The following is a 22,272-nucleotide window of genomic DNA, read 5'->3' as shown; positions in this document are numbered from 1 at the left end:
TTTCAATGTTTAGAAAAATCTTACACCAGAAAAAACATTATATACAACTGCATTTGAACTACAAAACCCAAGTAATTCTCCCAGCGCAGAGAACTACAGACTCAAATACATATTACCATGAGTTACGCAGATAGCATTCTCTAGCATATATATAATCTACCACCTTAGCTTTCCTTGAAATTTCTTTCCTCTTTAGGAAGGGAGGTGGATGAGGAGGCAGAGAAATTGTACTTAAGGTTAGGAGATCTGATACCACCATAAAATGCTTTATGTATTCAACAAGTAAGTTTCACTCAAATCAAACTGGCAGACAGAAAACCCCAGATGACCTACCTGACCTTCTGGTGAGGCAAGAAGGAGAAATTGTACAACTATGGTTTATGTTAAAACTCTAAAAGAAACTGTGCATGCCAGCAGACATTTGACAAACAGATGTCAGTGTTACCACACTGATACAGCCCAGAAGAGGAGAGGAAGGAAAGCTCCATTTCATGAAGGCTTTCCCTGTAGTAATTATACTAGCAATAAATTCTTACAAATAAGGGCAGATTGCACCATGGCTTCTTAAAAACTGACCTGTAAATCATGCTAAACAAACCACAAGATGATTATCAATTACCACAAACTATCAAAAAAGAGTGTTCAGTTAAATCAGTTTCTTCACAAACAGTGAAGCTAAACCAGAAACACTGCGTGTTTATATCTTGGAACATGTTCTTAGGCATCTCAGCAGTTCTTCCTGCTCTGGGCACTGAAGTTTCTGACAAAGCATAAAGAGTCTGTTAACTTTCTGCTTTTCAAAACTATCAAAGCAACTGTCACTTTATCAACATTTAACAGGCAAGCAGGAATAGTTCACTGTACCCTAGATGTTGACAGTATTTCATTAGCAACTTAAACCAGTACTTCTGCTATGAAGGAAAGCTGACAACAGAATTAAAGATGAACAAAACCAAAAAGCAACCTCAAATTCCTGAAGGCATCAACAACAAAAAAGTTCTCCCCGAGGCCTACTCAGAACAAGACCAGACAGCAGTCAAGAAATGCATTTCATGCTCTCTCTGAAACACAGATACAAAAAGGACAAATTTCAATACACACATTAAGATACATTTGCCATAACATAGACAACACGAAGAGAAAGATACGTACTAATGGATGTTAAAGGCTTCATAAGGACTCCTTCCCATGCAAAAGTGGGGAATGAAAAAACATTCTGCAGAAGTCAGCTGCATGCTTTCAGTTTCTCTTATCAGGCTAAGAAAAGACTCTTTTTCCTGTTGTAGAATGCAAAAATCTCAGTAAAACAGGAGGCAGAAATCAGGAAAATAGACGTTATTTTCAAGTGCTGTTCTAACATCTGAGCACGTTTTATGATGCAATTTCTATTCTACAGATCGTTACATTCAAAAACCCAAAATGGCTGGACAATGTAGAAATACAGCTGTTTGTTTTAACAATTATAAAAAGGGAAATGTGTGTCTGACAAACACTTACGTGACTTCTGCACTGAATTGTTATGAATAGCACAGTACACAGTGGACTCAATTTAGAATACACAATAGTTAAATAAACTTAATAGATATGATCAGCACAGACTGAATTTTACTACATGATCTGTCACAATTCAGCTGCTTCTTAGAAGATATGTTTAAGTAATAAACAATTTACTACGATAGAGCTGTTAAGAACACAACATTGTGCTGGAAATCAGGACTTAGTTTCCTTGCATTGAAGCAGAAAGTTCCCAGTGTGTGTATTCTGCAAATCCACAGCAAACTATAATCTTTCTCTACAGATTCAGCTGCAGCAGCTAAGTGGAATTAAAAAAAAAAGTACTAGACATTACCTGCAATTTATCTCAGAAGACTTTTACAGCAATATTTTTAAAAGTTCAGCTAGGAGCAACAAACTCAGATCTGCCTTGTTTTCAGGGAGAGTTGATACACAGTTCACAAATGCAAATGTTTCTCTTATAAAATTATTCTTTTCGCAGCAAAACAAATCTTGTGTCATTCACATCTAATACATCTTGTTGAAAGTGGTACAGTAAAGGAAACATTAGCTAATTTGGGAAATTTTACTATGTAAGTAGCAGCTGGCTGTTCCATTTGCAACTTACCAGCTCCAGTTTCACAGTGCATTAAAGAGTAAACTAACTACATATGTACAGGATATGGAAACCCCTTATCCATTGGACAGCATACGCTACTCTCTGCTCAGTCCAGGGCCCAATAAGCAAAAAGGAGTGTTCACGTCTATGTAACAGCATTAATTTAAGAGCACTGTTCTTACTGAGAAGAAAGCAGAACATGAAATCTAGCCCATGCATTAAAGCATTATTAACAAAAATTATTATTATTATTGTGGGAAGCAAAGTTAGTTATCTGGAGTTTTTATTTTAGTTTATTCAATTGAAAAACCCATAGTTTTTCTCCCTTATGAAGGGCAATAGAATTAAAATGTGTGAGAACAATAAGCAAAAGTGTCTACGTCTGATTTGACAAAATGCACAAGTGCCACTAGTGTCTAGAGGAGTGCTAGTGTGAGGAAGGAACAGTTGTCCTTGTCTGAATCTTTTTCTGCTTTCATATACTCACCAGTTAATACACCTATAAGCAAACAAGATGATATTGCACTGTATACCCCTTCAGCGCTTCACAAATCGATTCGATCATTAAAAGCAAGGCTTTTAGTGTAAAACATACTGAAACATACTGTTAACTTGCCATCAGATCAAAAGATATTAAAGATGTGCTGGTAATTAATGGCAGCCCCACGAAGAAATCAAGCAATTCTATCTAAGCAAGCAAGCAAATAATTAACACTAAATCTGGAAAAAAAAAATGCAAACAAGAAAAGTCTTGAAACAATACCAGAAAAAGTTAAAAGAAATCACCAATACCTTATCCCTACCCTCACTTCAAAAAACCTCACAACAACCCAAACTCAAACTATATATTCTTTCCTTGCACTTGATTCCACGCACTCAAGTATCTCATACTTGTTATTTGTGACACAGAGGTAGGTGCTCAAGTTCGCTAGTAAACTCCTTGGTTATTTATAGGCAACAAAATAAATTGAGACAGAAGACTGAAACACTGTTTTTCCAGGAAGTGCTGAAAATTGGACATGAAAATGATCCTTTGACACTATTTAGACATTTTGTGAAGTAATTCCTGATATAGGAAATGATGCCATACTATCATAATTATTACACTGTTCCTCATTTCCACAAGCTGGAATGGCTCTACGTGGCAATATTTCACTTGTGAAGCCAAGCTATGAGGCAGGCCTGAAAGGCATCCTTTACTTCTGCTGGGTCCAAAATTTTCCCAGCTGACACTGACTATGTTGTTGCCTGGGTGCAACAGAGATCTGCTTCATTTTTTTCCCCTTCCATTTGAGTAAAAGCATTTCAAATTTTATTATTTTTAAAGAGTCAATACTAGATCGAATCTATGGAACAAGTTTAAATTGTAACTTCTGTATTTGTTTCCCACTTCTTTTAACCATTACTCTTTAGAAGTGGCTTTCAGATTTTTCACTTTACAGTGAAACCTGTGTAGTATTTTTTAATGCCAGTCTATCTAGGACACCTTTCTAACTCACATATGAAACACAATGTAAATGGCTGTCTGATGGAAAACTTCGTACCAATCTACAGGTGAAGATTTGTGCATCTGCAATGAACGCAAACTGCATAGTTCTATAATTTTTCTGATTTTAAAACTTTAAGAAAATACCCCAGAAAATAATAAAACTAAGCACTTCACAGGACCTCCTTGATAGTAGACACTATTCAAAAATATCTCATCAGTTTAAGGAACTTTGAACAACAGTATTAGACCCAGACATGGGTGCAATTAAGGAAGAATATGTGCTTTATTTTTTCATATCATATTTGAAAGGCATCTATATAATTTTGCACCTACAGGAACAGCGTTGTTTAAAGTTAACATTCTTCAGGTGTCAGTGCTTTCAGGAATAAACGCCAAAATAAGAAACCCATGTCCCAAAATCTGGTACAGAACTTAATTACAGAAATATTTTTTCCTTAACTTTCACCCTACTGTTTAGTGTAGTGAAGAACAAGAAATGTAAAACTTGAAAAATAGGTGTACAAAGCCAAACCCAGAAGAACAGGCCATAAATGACAATGCTGAACCAGCTCCAGAGTTTCAGTAAAGCCAAGACCTGTCTCTGTTCCTCCCCACATCCCACTGTCAGACACAAGTCCCTGCCAGTGCAGACCACAGGTTTTGAGGCTGGCTGAAAAACCACCTTCTCTTGCAAAAGGCCCCAAAGCCTGACTGCTTGCACGTGTTGCTGTTTTACCTCAGGACGAAGATAGAAGAGTCACTTCACCTCAGTCACTTCACCATACTAAATCCACTAATTGAGATACTCCTTCTGTAGTGTACTTTTAACTGGAATTTCTGAAATGAATGCATACATTCCTGCAGCAAGTTTTTACTACAATTTATTACTAGCTCCTCATGAAAATTCTCCAGTAGTTTTGAACAACATGATGCACGAGAATAAGAAAGGCACTAAGTCAATCTGTGCTTTCAAGTGTGTCTTAATATAGTTTCTGGAGCTTTTCCAGTTCATTTTATTTCGGTAGTCTAAGGGAAGGTTAAAGTAACATTGACTGAATCTTGTATTTCTGTTCGAAACCATCTAATAATTTCTTCATGCAACAACAAATTCTGGTCCATTAAAATGATGACCTTAAAGTTTACTGGTTTTCAAATTGGTGGGTAAAGTGCCAGCTAGCATCTCTTCAAAAGCATTTAGCAAAAAGCATCTCAAGAAAGTTACACATTTTGAGAAAAGTAAAATTTTGGCATTATTCTTGGAAGATTCTTAGCCACTTCTAACTTCAAATTAATAACGCAAGTAACATTTAATATTGTGCACTCAATCCTAAAAGATAGAATAAGCCACATTACTTAGAGCAAACTGGATGATAAACAGAGTCTTCTGTTAATTTTCACCCACTGCCAGCTCCAGAAAAAGAGGGCATTAAATTTCTGAAGAAGGTGAAAGACTACCAGTGACTGCTGTTCTGGATTGCTCTACTCTCTGCCTTCCCTTTACAAAAGCTTCCCAATTCATATGGAAGTATCCATAGGAGTAATTTGGTTTTCTAAAAAACACCAAGCCTACCAAAGCAGTTACCAAATGTAGGCATCACATTAAGTAACTAATTTTATCTTTCAGCTATATTTAAAACCCAACCTTCACTTTCTGTATGAGCAATTCTAATCAAAGAGGGCACAGTAAATAAAAAGAGCAGATGATGCATTCATCGTCAGAAAACACATAAATCAAATACCAACAAATCAGAACTATTAATTGAAATTTAAAAGAAATTTGAGTAACTTGAAGGGGTTTTTTTTTTGTATAAACATTCAGACATAAGTATAACAACCTAGAAAGCAGCAAAAGACAAGAATGCATTTTAAAACTCCACTATTAAAAACAACAGTGAATAAGAGCTATGACAGTTACTTTGGGGAAAAAGAAAAAAGCTACAACAAATAAAAATCCAACTGGATGTGAAAAAAAATGAAGAAGTTGCTAGCTAGAAGTTTTCGTATGGTTCATAAGTCTATTCAAGTTCCAGTGTGTACTTAAGGCACAGGTGAGGATTGACTCACCTAATGTTTTTTTGATTTTTATATTTGATGAAGCACAACTCATTTCTGTTTGAACAGATTTCTGCAATTCTCCATACTAAATTAGCCTGAAGTATCTTCACATAGTAAAAAACCCCTAAACTTCAGCAGCTCAAGACTATCCTTTGTGGCTTTTTTTCCTTCTGAAGCAAGTTATCAGTTGCTTGGTCTCTGTACTAGACTCATTATACCAATTTAAAATTTTAAAACTGATTTCATTTATTTGCAAGCAGCTCTAACTGTCTGACTCAAATGGCAAAATGAAAATGAAGAGCTATAATAATTATCTTCAAGAGCACTAATTCTTAATGGGAAAGCTCGAATTGTCAGATCTGTCCCATAAAGCTTTCTTCCAAAAGCTTCACAGGTGTATTTTGCAGAAACAGTCACAAGAGAAATCTCAACAAGTTGTGTGTTGTCCACACTTCCGTAATCTATTTGAGCATTTAATATCAGAGTCCATACAAAAATCAGCAGTAACCTAAAACAGTGGGGGTTTTTTTAAGCAACACATTCAAAAATAAGAAACACAAAACACAAGCCAGGACTGTGACTTGTAGCAGTAATACCCACTCTAGTAACGAAACACAAAAAAGTAGGAAATGAAAGTGCAAGGTGTCACTGAACCTACTTCAGAAAGCACATATTATTCCTCCTTGTTATGGAGGAAATATCTTTCACCCAAAGGAAATCAATAACAACTGAATCTGAAGTCATTCCCTGAGGTGCTACCACATAGGCTTTTACTCATCAGCTGTGCTTCAACATATGGAAAGATAAAGCAGTAACGAATTCAACACGACTGCCAAGCAGCCTGAGCAGAGTGGCAGCTGTACCAGTTCATAGTCCCATTTGTGACTACCCTGCTGTGTTGTGACTCCACTGACTAGACTTTCAACCATAGTTAAAAAAACCCCCGTGTTAACAGGACACAGTACAAATCTATACCAGAATTTGTTTGATTATTACAAATTCATAGCATCATTTAGGTTGGAAAAGACCTTTAAGATGATCAAGTCCAATTGTTAACCTAACACTGCCAAGTCCACCACAAAACCATGTCCCACAGCACCATGTCTACACATCTTAAATACCTGCACGGATGGTGACCCCACCGCTTCCATGGGCAGCCTGTTCCAATGCCTGACAAACTTTTCTGTAAATAAATTTTTCCTAATATCTGATCTGAACCTCCCCTCACACAACTTGAGGCCATTTCCTCTTGTCCTGTCACTTGCTACTTGGGAGAAGAGACCAACACCCTCCATGCTACAACCTCCTTTCAGGCAGTTGTAGACAGCAATAAGGTCTCCTCTCAGTCTCCTCTTCTCCAGGCTAAACAGCCCCAGCTCCCTCAGCTGCTCCTCACCAGACTTGTGCTCCAGGCCCCTCACCAGCTTTGTCACCCTCCTCTGCACTCTCTCCAGCACCTCAATGTCTTTCTTGTAGTGAGGGGCCCAAAACTGAACACAGGATTCAAGGTGGGGACTCACCAGTGCTAAGCACGGTGGCACCATCACTTCTCTAGTCCTGCTGGCCACACTATTCCTGATACAAGCCAGGATGCTCTTGGCCTTTTTGGCCACCTGGGCACACTGCTGGCTCATGTTCAGCCACTGTCAGCCAACACACCCAAATCCCTCTCTGCCGGGCAGCTTTCCAGCCACTCTTCCCTGAGCCCGTAGCGCTGCCTGGGGTTGTTGTGACCCAAGCGTAGGACCCAGCACTCAGCCTTGTTGAACCTTATACAGTTGGCCTTAGCCCAACGATCCAGCTGGTCCAGATCCCTCTGTATGACCTTCCTACTCCCCAGAAGATCAGCACTCCCACCCAACTAGGTGTTACCTGCAACTTTCTAAGGGTTCACTCAATCCCCTCATCCAGATCATTGATGAAGAGATTAAAAAGAACTGGTCCCAATACTGAGCCCTGGGGAACACCACTCGTGACTGGCCACCAACTGGATTTGGCTCCATTCACCACAACTCTTTGGGCCCAGCCATCCAGTTCTTTACCCAAGAGTACACACATCCAAGCCATGAGCTGCCAGCTTCTCCAGGACAATGCTGTGGGATACGGTGTCAAAGGCTAACTATACAACATCCACAGCCTTGCCCTCATCCGCTAAGCAGGTCACCTTGTCATAGAAGGAGATCAGTTTGGTCAAGCAGGACCTGCCTTTCATAAACCCACGCACAATCCAATGTCACTTTCTCTACTTTGCTACACAATATAAGGTTTTTAGGCTTTGTAAGAACAAAAAAAAGTGAGAAAAGAAATCCACACCTCTTACAACTCTGTAAGGTGCTCTAGTTTAATGGTATAGCCACACATTAAGAGATTACCGAAAGAATCTTATGTCAAATCAATGTGTGATCAGATGTCTCACAAGTTTAACTACATCACCAAAACACTTGTGCAATATGCTGATTTTAAGGTCAAGGAAAAGTATGCTATTCTGAAAGACCTTTACAAGACAAATATCTAAGAAAAGAGGATATAAAAAAATTTGCTTTAACACACAGATAAATGCTTTATTAAATCTGAATAAAATATTCAAAGATAAGCAAACATTTGTGATCACTACAGATGTCAGACTTATTTTACTTCTTACCACGACAGCTTGTATCACAGAAGCATCCTCTCGAACATGAGATATTAACTGAGAAAGCAGTCTCACTTCTTTAAACAAAGTGCTTTTCAAATGGCTATGAAAGTACAGCATGTATATAAAAGACCAGAAATAAAAAGTAGTTTCCAGGAAACACTGGTGGAACTATAGTTTGAGAAAAGTCTGTGTCTGAAACAAGTCATGCCCTTGTGTCTTACTAATGGACTCTTTATGGAAACACTTTTCTGAACAAGTTAATTTTATACCAAGTACTGGCTTGGCTATGAACTGGAAGCTGAAGACTGATGTCATCCATCGAATTAATTGCTACACTAAACTGACAAGCAATCTGTGACTAGGGTGATGGGGCCTCAAGTCCATGCAGATGTTAGAAGGAAGACGCATCATTGAACTGGAGCTGGAAGAAGGTGGACTTAAGCCCTGTCTGCACAGGACCAGTAAAGAACACACTGTCATGTAATCCCATCCTGGAAAACTAAAGACATTTGCATAGTCAGCTTCAGTCATATTTCTAACGACAAATACTATGTGAACATTCAGACAACATGATGCAAACCGTATCTCTTTGAACACTGCAGACAGGAATGGTCAACACTTTCAGAAGGCAGTCTTCCCATCTGCTTTCTTAATACATCCAGGTTAATCACTAGCCAGACAGCCACACATCTACACAGTTAGAAGTAAGTTCTTGTATGAGTATGGAATACCACAGTTCTCAATTCTTACACCCTGACTGCCCATTGGTAGCTTCTGAAGGACTGATGTAGTTAAAATAAAGAGTTAAACATTTTAAATCCTGAAATTATAGATTATTTTAGTGACTGCAAATAAGTATACATTAACCCAACAAACTCTTATCAAAAGTCACCACGGTAAGAACCAGCTACACTAACTGCTTCCCTTGTGAGAGCCAGCTTTATCCCCTCCCAGTTATAAAAACGTGACATTTATTTGAACATGGAAAGGGAGTAACACTGCTAGACCCTTATTGTCTCATTCCCCACTTCCTTTTAGGTATCAAAATGCAGACCTTGTTGCAAAACTGCTCAGAAATGCAATGAAGCAGACGTTGAGCCTTCATGAGAGAAAGTGAGATGTTGGTTCTCAGAAGATAACTTAGCAGGGGAAAGAGCAAGCTCTACATAGTATTTTTGATTTTCCAAAAGTGGCTGTAAAGAAATCTGAGGAAAGATTGCAGAGACTGACTGTTACTGACAAATGCCAAAACCTTGCCCAATTATAACTACAATAAAAATTTTGACTGCATTTATGTTTACCCACTAATTATTTGTGGTTTTGAGCAAAAAAAAAAAACAACTTCTAAAAATTAATTTAGGGCAAAATCCATAAGCCTGTTTTATGCCTCCACCAAATCATAAATTTGTCATGTTTGCTGCACAAGAAAAGTGTTTTTGAAATCCAGAGGCAGTGTCTTCTCCCCCAGAGATTAACTGAAAATACTTACGGAAATGGTCGTTTCTTAAGGTAGCAGCTCCCATAACACAAGCTGTGTTCTCCCCACAGAGGGGAGACAGAGCACAGCTGGTCTCAACTAGTAAAACAAGTAGAGCTCTTTTGCAGAGGTGACAAGGTTTCACAGATCTGAAAATGCTGCAATTGCATAAATCAGTCCTTCATCTGCTTTTGGCTTTGTACCAGTCCAGTTTACCTACTTACTACTTGTGCAAATCAGGGGGATGTGTAGCCCCTTTGGCTCTACAATCAGAGAAACTTAATGTACATTTTGTACCAATGGTAAGCAAAGAAGGTTAATTTGTTCAGCAGTCTCTCTCTTACAAACATTAATAGGAACAGAGCTGAATTATTTCCCAATAAGCCAGAAGATGCAAACTGGGTATTTTTTCAAAATCTTATGGCTCCTTAAGTATAGCTATTTATAGTTAAGAAGGTCCTACGTATATTAAATTTTAAAAAAAAAAACACAAACAGGAAAAAAGGAAAAGCAATCATATTCTTACTTTTGACAACTTTCATTTCACTGTTACACCCTTTGAATCAGGGTTTTAATCATGACAGAAACTCATCATTTTTAGATATTTCACAAATCACTATGCACCAAAACACAATCAGCATGGCCTAGGCAGAAGCAACACAGTGCTAAACAAATATTTGTATGCGGAGATTCTGTTAGAACCAGGAGGTGTTGCAGTTTGTAACACCTATTATGCTATGCATCCTTCTTTTTCCTGAACTCTATAGGTATCTGCTGCCTGAAGCACCAGAGATAGTCCACCTCACTAACCTTATGAGCCCCACACCAAGTTTTATGTAGGTGAGAGCCAAGAGATGCACAGCACTTACCTACTCATTGTGAGTACAATAGGTTTTATGCCAGCATCACCTCCCTGCCTGTAGCTTGACAGAGCTGAGAAGGAGAGAAACTTCACTCAGAACCCTACAGGAGTCACATGTAATTCAAAGGTGGGCACAGTGGCAATTGGGGTCCTGGTTTTCCTTTGAATTGGGATTCATGTTTTGAATGAAACCCAGATCAGAGAAGTCTCACCTACTCCGTGATAAACCTTGCCTTATTTCAGCCTAATTTGCCAATACCACAAATGGGATTAGATACACAAGAAGTGAACACTTGCTGACAAAGAATACCAGTAAAGCCTACAAGGCTTCACCATCGCATATGGTTTTCACAAGAGGCTCACTCACAAGATCAAAACCTGTATCTTTGTTTAAGTCCCAGCTATTTATGATTATTTACATCTCAACTACTTAAGCACATGCAAGTACTTTGAAGACAATGGAAATACTTATGTATACAGAGCTGAGCTGCTGCCTGGATATAAATGCTTTTTTTTAAAAAAAAAAATTTTCAATTCAGAAGTAGTCAGAGATCCATTTTGATGACGCTCCTATGGAACTTTGTCTACGTGGTGGAAGTTGGCAGATTTCCTACTAGTTCCTCTTGCTAGCTCCTCAGCAGTCAACCGTGTGGGCTGAAAGGAAGCCAAAAGCCTAAAAGTTCTGGCTGTGCTCTCCCTTACAGTCTTGATTCCCAGGGTCTACAAGTGGCCTGCCCTGGCACGGGACCTATATTCCCTTCGCAGTCAATTTAAAAATACAGGAATGTCACTCACACATAGCCGATTTCTAAATGCCAAAGCAATTGTTCTCCTCCATTTGGCTTCACTGGGCATCCTCACTAGTGGCAGAATTGTAAAATACTGCCACAAACATGCAGGTCAGAGCAGGTCAGAACAAGCAAACAGTAGAGCATATTAATTTTCTACTTAGGTACTAAGGAGAATTATATACTTCAGCATATTTACCCGGACAAGATGGTCTACTACTGTAGCCAAACATGCTGGAACTTAACCGTATGCTTAAAAGACAAAACTGAAGATATATTAGCACTGTTCCTCTTACCATTCATACATATAACTTTCTAAAATCTAATATATACTTCAAAAATTTCAATGTAAGTAATGTAATTTCAAGACTAAGTATAATTATACTCCAAATGAGTTCAGAAAGATGAACGTTAAATAGTTTCATTAGTTTAATACCATTAATCAGACAAAATAGAGGGAAGATTTGGTTAAAGACAGTACTTTGCTCAGAAAGGCCAAAGTCTTCATAAAGGTTCGTGATATTATTAGTAAACTTATGTTATATACAGTATGCCAGAAGCAGCAGCCAAGGAAAGTTACTGACATTGATGTATTTTTTGCAGACATTTGAATCAGATATCATCAAGGCCTTCCTAATGGGCATCCTATAGAACAACTTTCAGCTCAAAGCCTTCCAACATTTGTTTTTTCCTTCAGAAAGGGAAGTCTGGCTTCCACTGTAGAAAAAAACCCAGAACTTGTAGGAGAGTTTAGGACTGCAGTCTGCAAACTCTGACTTCTTTCTTGGATAGAAAAAAAGGTTGGCCTGAGAAATTATTTTGGGTTGAAATGACAAGCACCCAAGGTACAAAGAAACACTTCACATTTATTTTACTGATCCGTTACTTTCTAACCTTTTCCCCTACCTTTTCCTTTCCCAAGAGAGTCCCTTCTGGCTTTGAAGTACCCAAACAAGGAAAAAGCTTTATAAGAATGGAATCCTTCACTACCAACAAGAAAGCTGACATGAGTGACAACAGTAACCACTGTGAATGGAGGCAGGTTGACCTGCAGTGGAAGCCAAACACAGCGGCCAGGCATTACACCACTGTAACCCACTGCAGCAATTCTAAATTGCCCTGTATCACCTCAGCCGAACACTTTGCCAAGAGTTAATATTTCTCCTCACTCAGCTTGCTGAGAGGGTATCAGTGTATACTGGTTTACAATACTGAACATATCCATATGTGAAATCAGCTTACGACTTTGCACAGACGGAAGACATCTTAGTTTAATCCAAAACATTGTATTAACTCAGTTCCCTGATGGGGATTACCTGCCTGCTTTCCACAAAAAAAGGCAGTCTGAGTGTCCTGTCAATCTTCACAGTGAGTGACACCAAATAGATCAGTCATGTAGTCTTTTCTGCACGAGGCTGGCACAATGCAGCTCTAAAATGACAGCCCTGCAGACTGCCTGCATCCCTCTCCGCCAGAGATCGGTATGGCTTGGGGAGTTTGGTTTCATGCCTTCTCGCACACAAGGCCGGGGGAGGGGAGGAAGGGAGCTCCTTCTCCTCCCTCTTCCTGTAACACTGGCTTAAAACAAATACAGACAACAATCTGCATGTCTTTGAGACCTCCTCCCCACGTACCCCGCGCTCTTCCTCCCCAGAGCCTCTGGGAGGGATGAGAGACAAGCAATTGCAACTCAGAGCAAGTTCTTGCTAGGGGAAGAAACCACAACTCTGTTAGTTTTAGGAAGACATTTGAAGAAGCTGTAAACAAGCCTGCATAGAGCAGAACATACCAGTGCAGGAGAACATGGCTCTCACCTTGGAGGTTCAAAGAGAAAGGTGGTTCTGCTGGTTGCAGTGACCTTGCCAGCGCCAGCAGCTGCCACCGCAGGGCAGGCAGCGAAGAGCCTGGCTGAGCTTGCTGGCTGGTACAGAACAAACGCGTTCTGCACTTACTAGGGAAAACCTTATCAAAACCCCAGTGCCTGGCACTTCCTACCGGCTGGGGCATCCGATTGGTCTGCAGAGACTGGGAAATCTGAATTGAGCTGTTCATTACAAATAAATGGAGAACTTACAGTTAAAAACTCAACAAATTAATGTCTGCTATATATTTACAGAAGAGCTCATTTTCTGGAACCATATGCAGACAGTATTGAAATAATTTTTTAAAAAGAAACTTATGCATATTAATATAGTTTTAAGAGAAACTCCATCCAGCACCACTCCATTTAAAAAAACAGCTGTTCACTTTTCCATTTCAAGTCTGAACTGCCTAAGAATTTTACACAACTATAGGAGCCACCGCCTATGTTTTATTTATGTGAATAATCCAACTAAATTAATATGGAATACAGAGCCTTTCCAAATTCTTAGGAACAAAATAGCACTGTTTCAGCGGGTTTCCATGCTAGTCACAACCACAATATTTTCTTACATTAGGGAAACAGGTCTTTAGTCATAGGTTAAGCATCAGTAGATGCATTTACTTTAGTGAAATAACAAACATTTCAGATGTATTTTATGGGAACATTTAAGCTACTGATTACAGATCTGGTGGCAAAGTAAAAATTTGCAACAAGAGAAAAAAAGTGAAAGTAATATTAGTATCATACCTAAAAACTCCATGGTCTAAAAACATGGAAGTAGTAAAAAAAAAAAAAGTTAAATATTGATAAACTGAGAAAACTGTCACTGACTACACATGAATTTTCAAAGTACATATTCAGCAACCAGAAATTAAGATACTGTTGTAACTCAAAGCAATTAGAATACTGCCTTAACCATGACAATAAGCAAACACTTGCCTGCTAGAGTGTATTAATCTGACAAGTTCAAACTCTACATGAACTGCAAACTGGAAGTCACTGCAATTTTTACCATTTCGCATACTTGCATTCTGTATGCCTCTCCAGATGCAGAACAGTTAAATATTACCTGAAGACAAAAAGACGACCCTATTATCCACTGGGCTTTGAAGCTTCTCTTTGAAAGAATACACAGAATTACTAAAATAAAACTCTGCAATCATGTATTGGCAGTAGAATGGGACGTAGCACTGACAAATTGTTTAAAAAAACTAAACTGTTTCTCAGTTTGGTCTTATCACAAGTTAAGTTTTTTTCCTTCAACACTTAAAATATTTACACCAAGCTCTTCCAGTATGAAATGAACAATCCTGAAGACACAAGCAAGACAGTCACACAGGACATAGAAAAAATCCCCCGGGGTGTAAGAGGGTATTTGACAGAAATAACTAGTGAAATGAAATGCATACCCATGGGCCAAAACAAGGAGTATTAGTTGCATACCTTTGAGGGTTAACTACTAGCTCACAAAAGGACCTGACAATCATTGCTGACAGCTGAGCAAAGACTCACTTCAGTTTGCTCAAAAAGCAAGATGAGAGGATGCTCAAGAAGAGGATGAAAAAGAGATCAGAAAACAAGATGTCAGATGTGGTCAGATGTCAGTGTGGTCTAGCAGATGCAGCGCTCTACACCCACCTTCCACATGATCCTGGATAAATTACAAGGAGCTGCAGTACCAACAGCAGTGTGAAATTTATTGATGAGAGATACTAGGGAATAATTGAAGTCACCTGTCATAATAGGTACATTAGCAGCCATTCCACTACAAATTATAATATTAGGACAAGAGAGATGAGAACAAACAGTATTGTGTTATATTTCCATGAATTATGTGAACAGTTTACACTTCAGGGACACAAAAGAAATATATGTAGACAGTTGGAAACAAAGGTAGACTGACTTGAATTCCAGTTTAATCTCATAGCAGAGAAACAGGAATGGTCAATGTCATTCTAAGTAAAAAACAAAAACAAAAAAACCCACAAACCAAAAAACAACACACCACACTTTTTCAAACACCTTCAAATCCTTAGTCATCAGATGCTCAGCGCTATCAAAAAACTGGACATTTCTGGGCAAAATTAAGAGGGAGTGATGGCTCTACCATCTTTTATTAAGACAGCTTGAAAAGTATTTCATCAGTTTCCAGACAGAAGGTAAACAATTCCTAATTTCAAATGACTCAAATAAATAGAGGTGCTGTTTTTTCAGGACATTTTTCAGTCGACCAAAGAAAACTGATGTTCAAAAAAAAAGCCACACCCGCAAAACACCCCAAACCAAAGAAAAAAACCCCAACCAACCAACCAAAACCCCAAACCAACAAAACAGAACTCAACCATAACGCAAAGAAAACTTGAAAACACACAAACCAAGAAACAAAAATCCCCAAACACACAACCCTGCCCCACTCCCCAACATATCTTATAGGAAAAAAATAATCAAGAGTATTCACCACGGAGCAGGATTGTCCAGTTTCACAGCGTGGTGACGCAGGAAATCAGAAGCATTCTGCAGGCAACACTCAGCCTCCGAGTAAAGATAAAAACAAAGGGAAGCAACAGAGAGCAACTTTCCACTTAACCAGGTTCTCCTACTCATCCACAGACAAGTAATGAAGCCTTCTTAAAGGCTTTCTGTCCGCTTTGCCTCAGGCAAAAGAATGAACTGTAATTCTAGAGTTTTAAGTGAGAGCAGATAAAAAAAGGCGACCCTTGGGTCTTTGCAGAGAATCCTCCGAGAACACCAAGATTAGCATCAGAAAAATCAAAACTCAAACCAGATCCCTTCTCTTATCACCACTGCTGCTGAAAACTAGCATTACAAGTTTGTTTAAAGAACAGCTACAAGGCAATGTATAATTTCTATCTTAAACAAGCCCAAGCCAAGTTTCGCCAGCACTGGAAGCCAGCAAAAGCCAACTGGAGCAGCAGCATTCCCACAGCCACTCCGCCCTCAGCGCCAGGTCCCACTCCGGTCTCACCCCGCCCTGCACCAGGACAAACTTCTGCACAGCTGCACTGTTACCTTTACTCCAACATCAGACCACAACCGATGCACTAGCACACTAAAAGATCTCTGGAAGGTCAAATCCATCAGACGGAATGAAAAACTGATGTCCAAATCTTGCACTCGACATGTTGGAGCTTTGGTGAAGGCATGATTGCACATGCCCACACACAGGTATCGTGCTGCGCTGTGCCGAGACTCCACTGAGTGACAGCGGAGACTGAACCTTCAGTATCACTAAATCCCACGAGACAGAAAGCTCCAGATTAGTTAGTTACAATCTATTTACTTTGCCTAGGAACAAAGAAGCTGCCATGCCAGATCAGACTATTTAAGCAGAACCCTACCACTTGCAATAACTGGGAGTGATAAAAATCAGACACAGCAGAGGGTGACCCTCTCCCAAACGTACTCTCAATACGCAGAGCACAGAAGAGGTGGAAGGTGAATTTTCTCTCACAGAAGTATCCAGCTCAAACTGGAAGCAGAAAATTTGGTGGCTTATTTAAGCAGCCAGTTCAAGATATCCAGCATTATGGACTTAGTTAAAACACATAAAATTATATTTTACCTTAGCTAAGAATAGTCAAGGTGTATAACAAGCTATATTTTTTTCCCTCGGCTGTATTTCGACAAGATGAAGAGAAAAAATTATCATCATTTCAGTTAAAAGAAAAAAAAAAGAGCAAGTCAAATCTTGGCCATGCTGTGATTTCACTGTTCCCACCCAGCCCAGTGCTCCATTAAAGCACTTGTGCCCTTCTTTGAAAGTCACCAAAGATGCTACAAATTGATAAGCAGAGCTAAACCTGATGAGCTTTTACGAATACACTACTACTATACACTAATATACTAGTACACATAGTCAAAACTTCATTTTCACAGCTTGTCTTTGGTGTCTCTAGCAGGAGTCAAGCAGCAACTGCAGAAAATACAGCATAAACATCTACAAAAAGTTGTCTTGCAGCTGAAGTATCTGGCAAGTCTGCCATATCTAGTAGATACATTTTCAAACAATTTTCAAGCAAGTCACACACTACATCATTACTGCATGCAGAGGAGATGAACTACAGCATTTCCTGCCTTTTATTTTTATAAAAACAGGGTAATGACAGTAGAACTAATCCTGTACTTGGGGATGCAATAAGTCACCTACACCAATTTTGGACACAAATAAACATCACTTACAGGGTGCGAATATTTTAAAATAACATTTTTAAGGTCGCAGAGAAGAAGGGGCATTTTGCCTTCATGGATTTCCCCAACATAACAAGAAATTATACTACAGTTACCACTGAATCACTGTTTGGATCTTTTTATATAAACCAAATCAATATTCTGTCAGTATAGATATAAGAGGTCTGAAGTGCTTTATGTTGAAGCTGCATTTCCTAGTAAAACAACTCCCTCCTCCTCCTCTTCCTGTGATATAAAAAGATAGCTTGTAACGTTCAGAGGCTTTTAATTAAAATATTTGTTCTACTGCCTTGACAAGCTGAATGCTTGAGAGATTAAAGAAAAAAGGTAATATTTACATTTAGGACTTAACAGCAGAGTCAGTTTCCCTTCTCAGCTTCATTATGATGCTCATGCAGGTCTTCCAGCATAAACAGAAAATCTATTTTAAAAAAGTAACTGTAACACCAAAGAGACTGATACGGGGCCTTTGGAGCAAGCACGGTATCTTTTGACTAACAGTAGATCCTTACAGGAAAGTACAACTACTGTATTTAAAAACACAACAGAAAACCTCTGTGTAATACATTATTTTGATTATGTCCCTCAGTTTGACTCTTAATAAAAGTCTGGGCAACAGCTGCATGCACAAATTTAATGTGTAATATGCTGTCTCTCAGATAGAAATTAACCTCCCTTCTTTGGCTAGAATAAGTCAATTAATATTACAATAAGGCCAGAGAGGCATTTAAAGTTCTTCATACGGCTTGACAAAGCAGCACTTTGTCTAACATCTATTCACTGGTAACACAAGAGATACTCTACATGAGTATTTATCTTGTATTTCTGAAGAACAATCACTATCAATGCTGTCACGTATTTTCAACTGACAAATTCAAAGTAGACTATCTCACTAAAATACTAAACAGAAAAGCACTTAGCATTTAGTATTTTCTATGATTTGTTAACATTCCCAGTTGAATGTCAGCAAGCATTTAGGAGAAGGGTTTTAACCTGTACACACACTCAAAACACTGACTTGTCCAAATGCAGGTACTTAAAAGTAAGCAAAACGGTCCATGTGAAAGGAAAAAAATTCCACAGCTGCTCTGTCATTGCTGCTGTGGGACTGACTAGCAAGGATGGACTCAGTGTTTCAGCATAGATGCGACATGCGTTGACCTTCCTGAACCTCTCATATCGACCCTAACTCCTGCTTGCTATCACCATGAGACTCTGAGTTGCTTTAAATGTGTTGCAACACTGAGTCTTAATTTTCCTTGAAAGCCATGAAACTGGTTACAATTGTATTACAAGACACAGTACATTATAATTTTATTACTTGATAGAGACAAAGATGGTGCTGAGTCATAAAAAGATAAGTTACTCACTAAAATTCATACATTATTCCCCCTTCACAACACTTAAGATTTCCCACTAATCCTTTTGTAAGTACAGAGGCATTTCTTATCTGTTACAACCACACCATATCAAGTATTTTTACACTGCCCTAGAAATAGACCAAAATCCATCTGAATTGCTGAGAATTCATACAAACAGGACATTGGTCTAGAGATCAGTTCTTATTACAGTAGTCCCAAGATAAGTCAACCTTTAAAAAATATCCTTGAGGTTTAGTTGACATAAGACACAACTAAAAAGAATACACAAGTCATCTGTCCAAACTGGAACTCGATTTCTTAGGAGGTTTAAATAATTAGCCAAACTGTAAGGTGGCATTCAAATAGGTCCTTGTAGGTTAATACTAAGTCCTTAAACTACACAGTCCACATCATATAAAACCTTTCAAGAAATCCATATGAAATTGTCAACTTCACAACAAAATGACACCGTCACTACTGCAGCACCTTCCCACACACATACCAGTCAGACATTACAAGTACACATTAAAGCTAAAATGTGCTCTGAAGCACTTAAACTGCTTCACCATAGCCGTGAGTTCACTTTCATCTCGAATACTTCTACGCATGTCAAAAAGAAAGAATATGGGCAGTTCTATAAAACTTCAAGAAGGTAGACTTATCAAACAATACACATGGAAGGCAAATATTGGCTATAAACAGTAGGGCACTAAATGAAACCAATGAAATACACCATCTAGAGACTAAAGCACCAAAAAATTACTTTCTCTCGGAAAGAGAGAACGTTTATGCCCGAAAGCCTTTCTGCGCCCTTACTAAGAATTAAAGAAAACAGCCTCGCACTACCACTATACTGCAAATTAGACTTCGTAGAAGCCCTTTTTTAAAGCAAAACACAACCAAAACAAACAAACACACGCACAACAAAAAACCCCCACAGCTCAGTTCCGTGCAGCGAACTGCGAGGACGGTGCAGGAGGAGCCCCGCGGCAGGCGCACAGCCGCCCGGAGCGCGGCGCGGCCCGCGCCCTGCCCCGCACCGCCGAGCTGCGGGCACGGACACCGGGCTCCGCTCGCCCCGACACCCCCCGGCGGACACACCCGCCCCCCCCCCCCAACCCAACTCACACTTCAGAGCCCTTCGGGACTCCGGCAAAAGTTAAACACAAAAGCAGCCCCCGCAAACGCACCCGCCAACCCCCGCGGCTCGGCTCCCGCGCAGCTCCACCCGCTGACAGCTGCGGGCGACCGGTGGGACAGCCCGGTCCGGCCCGGCCCGGCGGCCGCCCGTCCCCCGCCCACGCACCAGGTGCCCCCGCGCCCCGGGGGAAGGCGGCGGCCGAGGGCTGCCCGCCGCGCCCGAGCCCTGCGCTCCGAGGGCGGCTCCCGCCGCCCCCGCATCCGCTGCCGGCCCGCGGCCAGGCGGCGTCCGGGCGCCCACGACGGGGAGCAAAGCGCCGGAGACCACCCCGAGCCCTCCCCGCGGGAACGGCCCCGCCGCCGCTGTCACCCGCCACAGCCCGGCGTCGAGCCCCACGCGTCCCCCACCGCGGCAGCCCCTCACCTCGCGGGGGGGGACGGCTCCATCCTCCGCTCCGCGGCAGGGTCCGTCCCCGCCGGGCTCCCCGCCGGCAGCGGCTCCAGAAGCTCGGCGCAGCGGCTGGGAGAGGCAGCCGGGCTGGCGGGGCTGGAGCGCGGCGGCCCGGGCAGGTAGTGGAGCAGCAGCGTCTCGGGGGGCTCCGGCGAGGAGGAGGAGGAGGAGGAGGCGGCGGCGGCCGGGGCGGCGGCGAGGAAGAGGGGCGCCTCGGGCAGCCGGTCCAGCTCCACGCTCCGCACTTTGCGCAGCTGCTTCCGTCTCCAGTCAGAGCGCTGCTCCCGGCAGCCGCCGCCCGCCTCCCGCAGGAGCCCCCCGCCGCTGCCGGCGACGCTCCCCGCGACCGCACCGCCCTTCGGGCTCCCGCAGGCGGCGGCGGCCGCCTCCGCGCCGCTGCCCGAGGATAATCCCGACGACGAGGTGCGATTCCCCGCCGCCGCCGCCATTTTCTCTGGCGGGTCACATCGGGCTCCCGAGGATCGCGGGGAGCCAGCGCTCCAACCCTCTGCGGAAACGGCGCTGCCTGCGCAAACGGCGTAGGCGGGAGGCGGGCGCGGATTGGTGGCGGCGGGCGGCGCGGGGCGGGGCGGCCGACTGTAGGTGCAGCGGGGCGGCGCCGAGCGGCGCCCCGCCCCGCCCCGCCCGCCCCCGCGCAGGTGTCGGCGGTCGGAGGGAGCGGCGCCCGCGCGCCAGGGGCAGGGCCGGGCTCAGCCCGCGGAGCGGCGGGCCGGGCGGCGCCGCGCCCGGGAGCCTGCGGAGGCGCCAAGCGGGGAGGGCGTCCCCGCCCCCACGCGGCCCTTCCCACGTGTGGGGGAGCAGCGGGGGCTCCGGCGGTCCCCGGGGGCGGGGGACCGCGGCGCGGGCCCGCCGCTGGCCGGTGAGGAGCTGAGGCGCGGGGAAGCGCTTCCCGAAGCTGGGGCCGGCTCCGGGCTGCGCCGCCCCCCAGCTCGCAGCACCCCGTTTGTACGCCCCCTCTCCCCAGCACCCTCACAACTTCCCCAGGCGATGTCTTCCCCGGGAACCGCACGACGCCCGCACGACGCCCGCACGACGCCCGCGCTGCAGCGAGCCGCTGGGAAGCCGCTGCCGCGCCCCAGCCTACCTGCTCGCTCCGAGATTTGCAGGAAATCAAAGGCACATCCTTGCCTGCAGCTTTCACGCGTCGTTCTCCGGGCTGCCCTCACTTGGCAGGCGCCGCTTCACCCGTCCGCGGGTGCTTCTCCATGTCTGTAACTACTTAGAAGCGTTAACGTCTCGTCTGAGCACACCCGTTTCCATATGCGCATACGTTCAGATTATAGCCTGCCACATACACCTACCGCTGCGGCTGTTTCCCAAGAGACTGGGAGCGAGCAGAGAGGCAGGAGACATCACATGACCAGAACCTTGGGGAGGTCCAAGTAAAATTTACTCTTGGTCTAGATTTCCATTCGATCACATGTGGGTGGTTTTTCTTTCAACTTCGGAGCTGCAGAGGAGGAACTTAAAACTCCTGCAAGAACAGAAGGGTGTACGTTGCTGTCAAAAAGGTGGTTTGCTGCCGCTGAAAAAGCCTACTTATTTGAATGCTGATTGAGATGAAAGGAAAACTAAATGTTGCCGTGTGTACCAGGTTGCTTTCAGGATGGTGTGATTTTGGATATGGTGGGAGCCACACAGTTCAAAGCACTCAATCTGAATATTTTAGGCTCATTTCTCAGAATTTGCTATGTGTCCCCCAGCTGTAACGCTACTAAGCATCTCAACAATGATTATTAGTATGGTCACTTTGCTGGAGTCACTGCTTTGATCTGAAGTACTAGTTGAGTGAGAATCTGCTTCCTAA

At 42.2% G+C, this 22,272-nt stretch overlaps 1 protein-coding gene across 2 annotated transcripts in view; it reads right to left on the bottom strand.

Annotated features, from left to right (window-relative positions):
* The window catches only part of MAP3K1 (mitogen-activated protein kinase kinase kinase 1), a 62,269-nt gene extending 40,533 nt beyond the window's left edge, over positions 1–21,736 (bottom strand). Inside the window, exon 1 of one of the 2 annotated variants that reach the window (XM_065656574.1) lies at positions 21,550–21,736. Coding sequence is in view for 1 of the 2 variants with exons in the window: in XM_065656573.1 (XP_065512645.1) it covers positions 20,418–20,893 (476 nt within the window). In the remaining variant the exon portion in view is untranslated. Of the gene's footprint in view, positions 1–20,417; positions 20,918–21,549 lie in introns of those variants that run through there. The other variant, XM_065656573.1, reaches the window with a different exon arrangement.
* Between the last annotated feature and the right edge of the window lie 536 nt (positions 21,737–22,272).

This window comes from Caloenas nicobarica, chromosome Z (assembly GCF_036013445.1).
Source record: "Caloenas nicobarica isolate bCalNic1 chromosome Z, bCalNic1.hap1, whole genome shotgun sequence".
In the NCBI taxonomy this organism is placed as follows: Eukaryota; Metazoa; Chordata; class Aves; order Columbiformes; family Columbidae; genus Caloenas; species Caloenas nicobarica.
The sequence above is the reverse complement of the archived record's forward strand: the minus strand, read 5'-3'. Positions and strand labels throughout refer to the sequence as shown.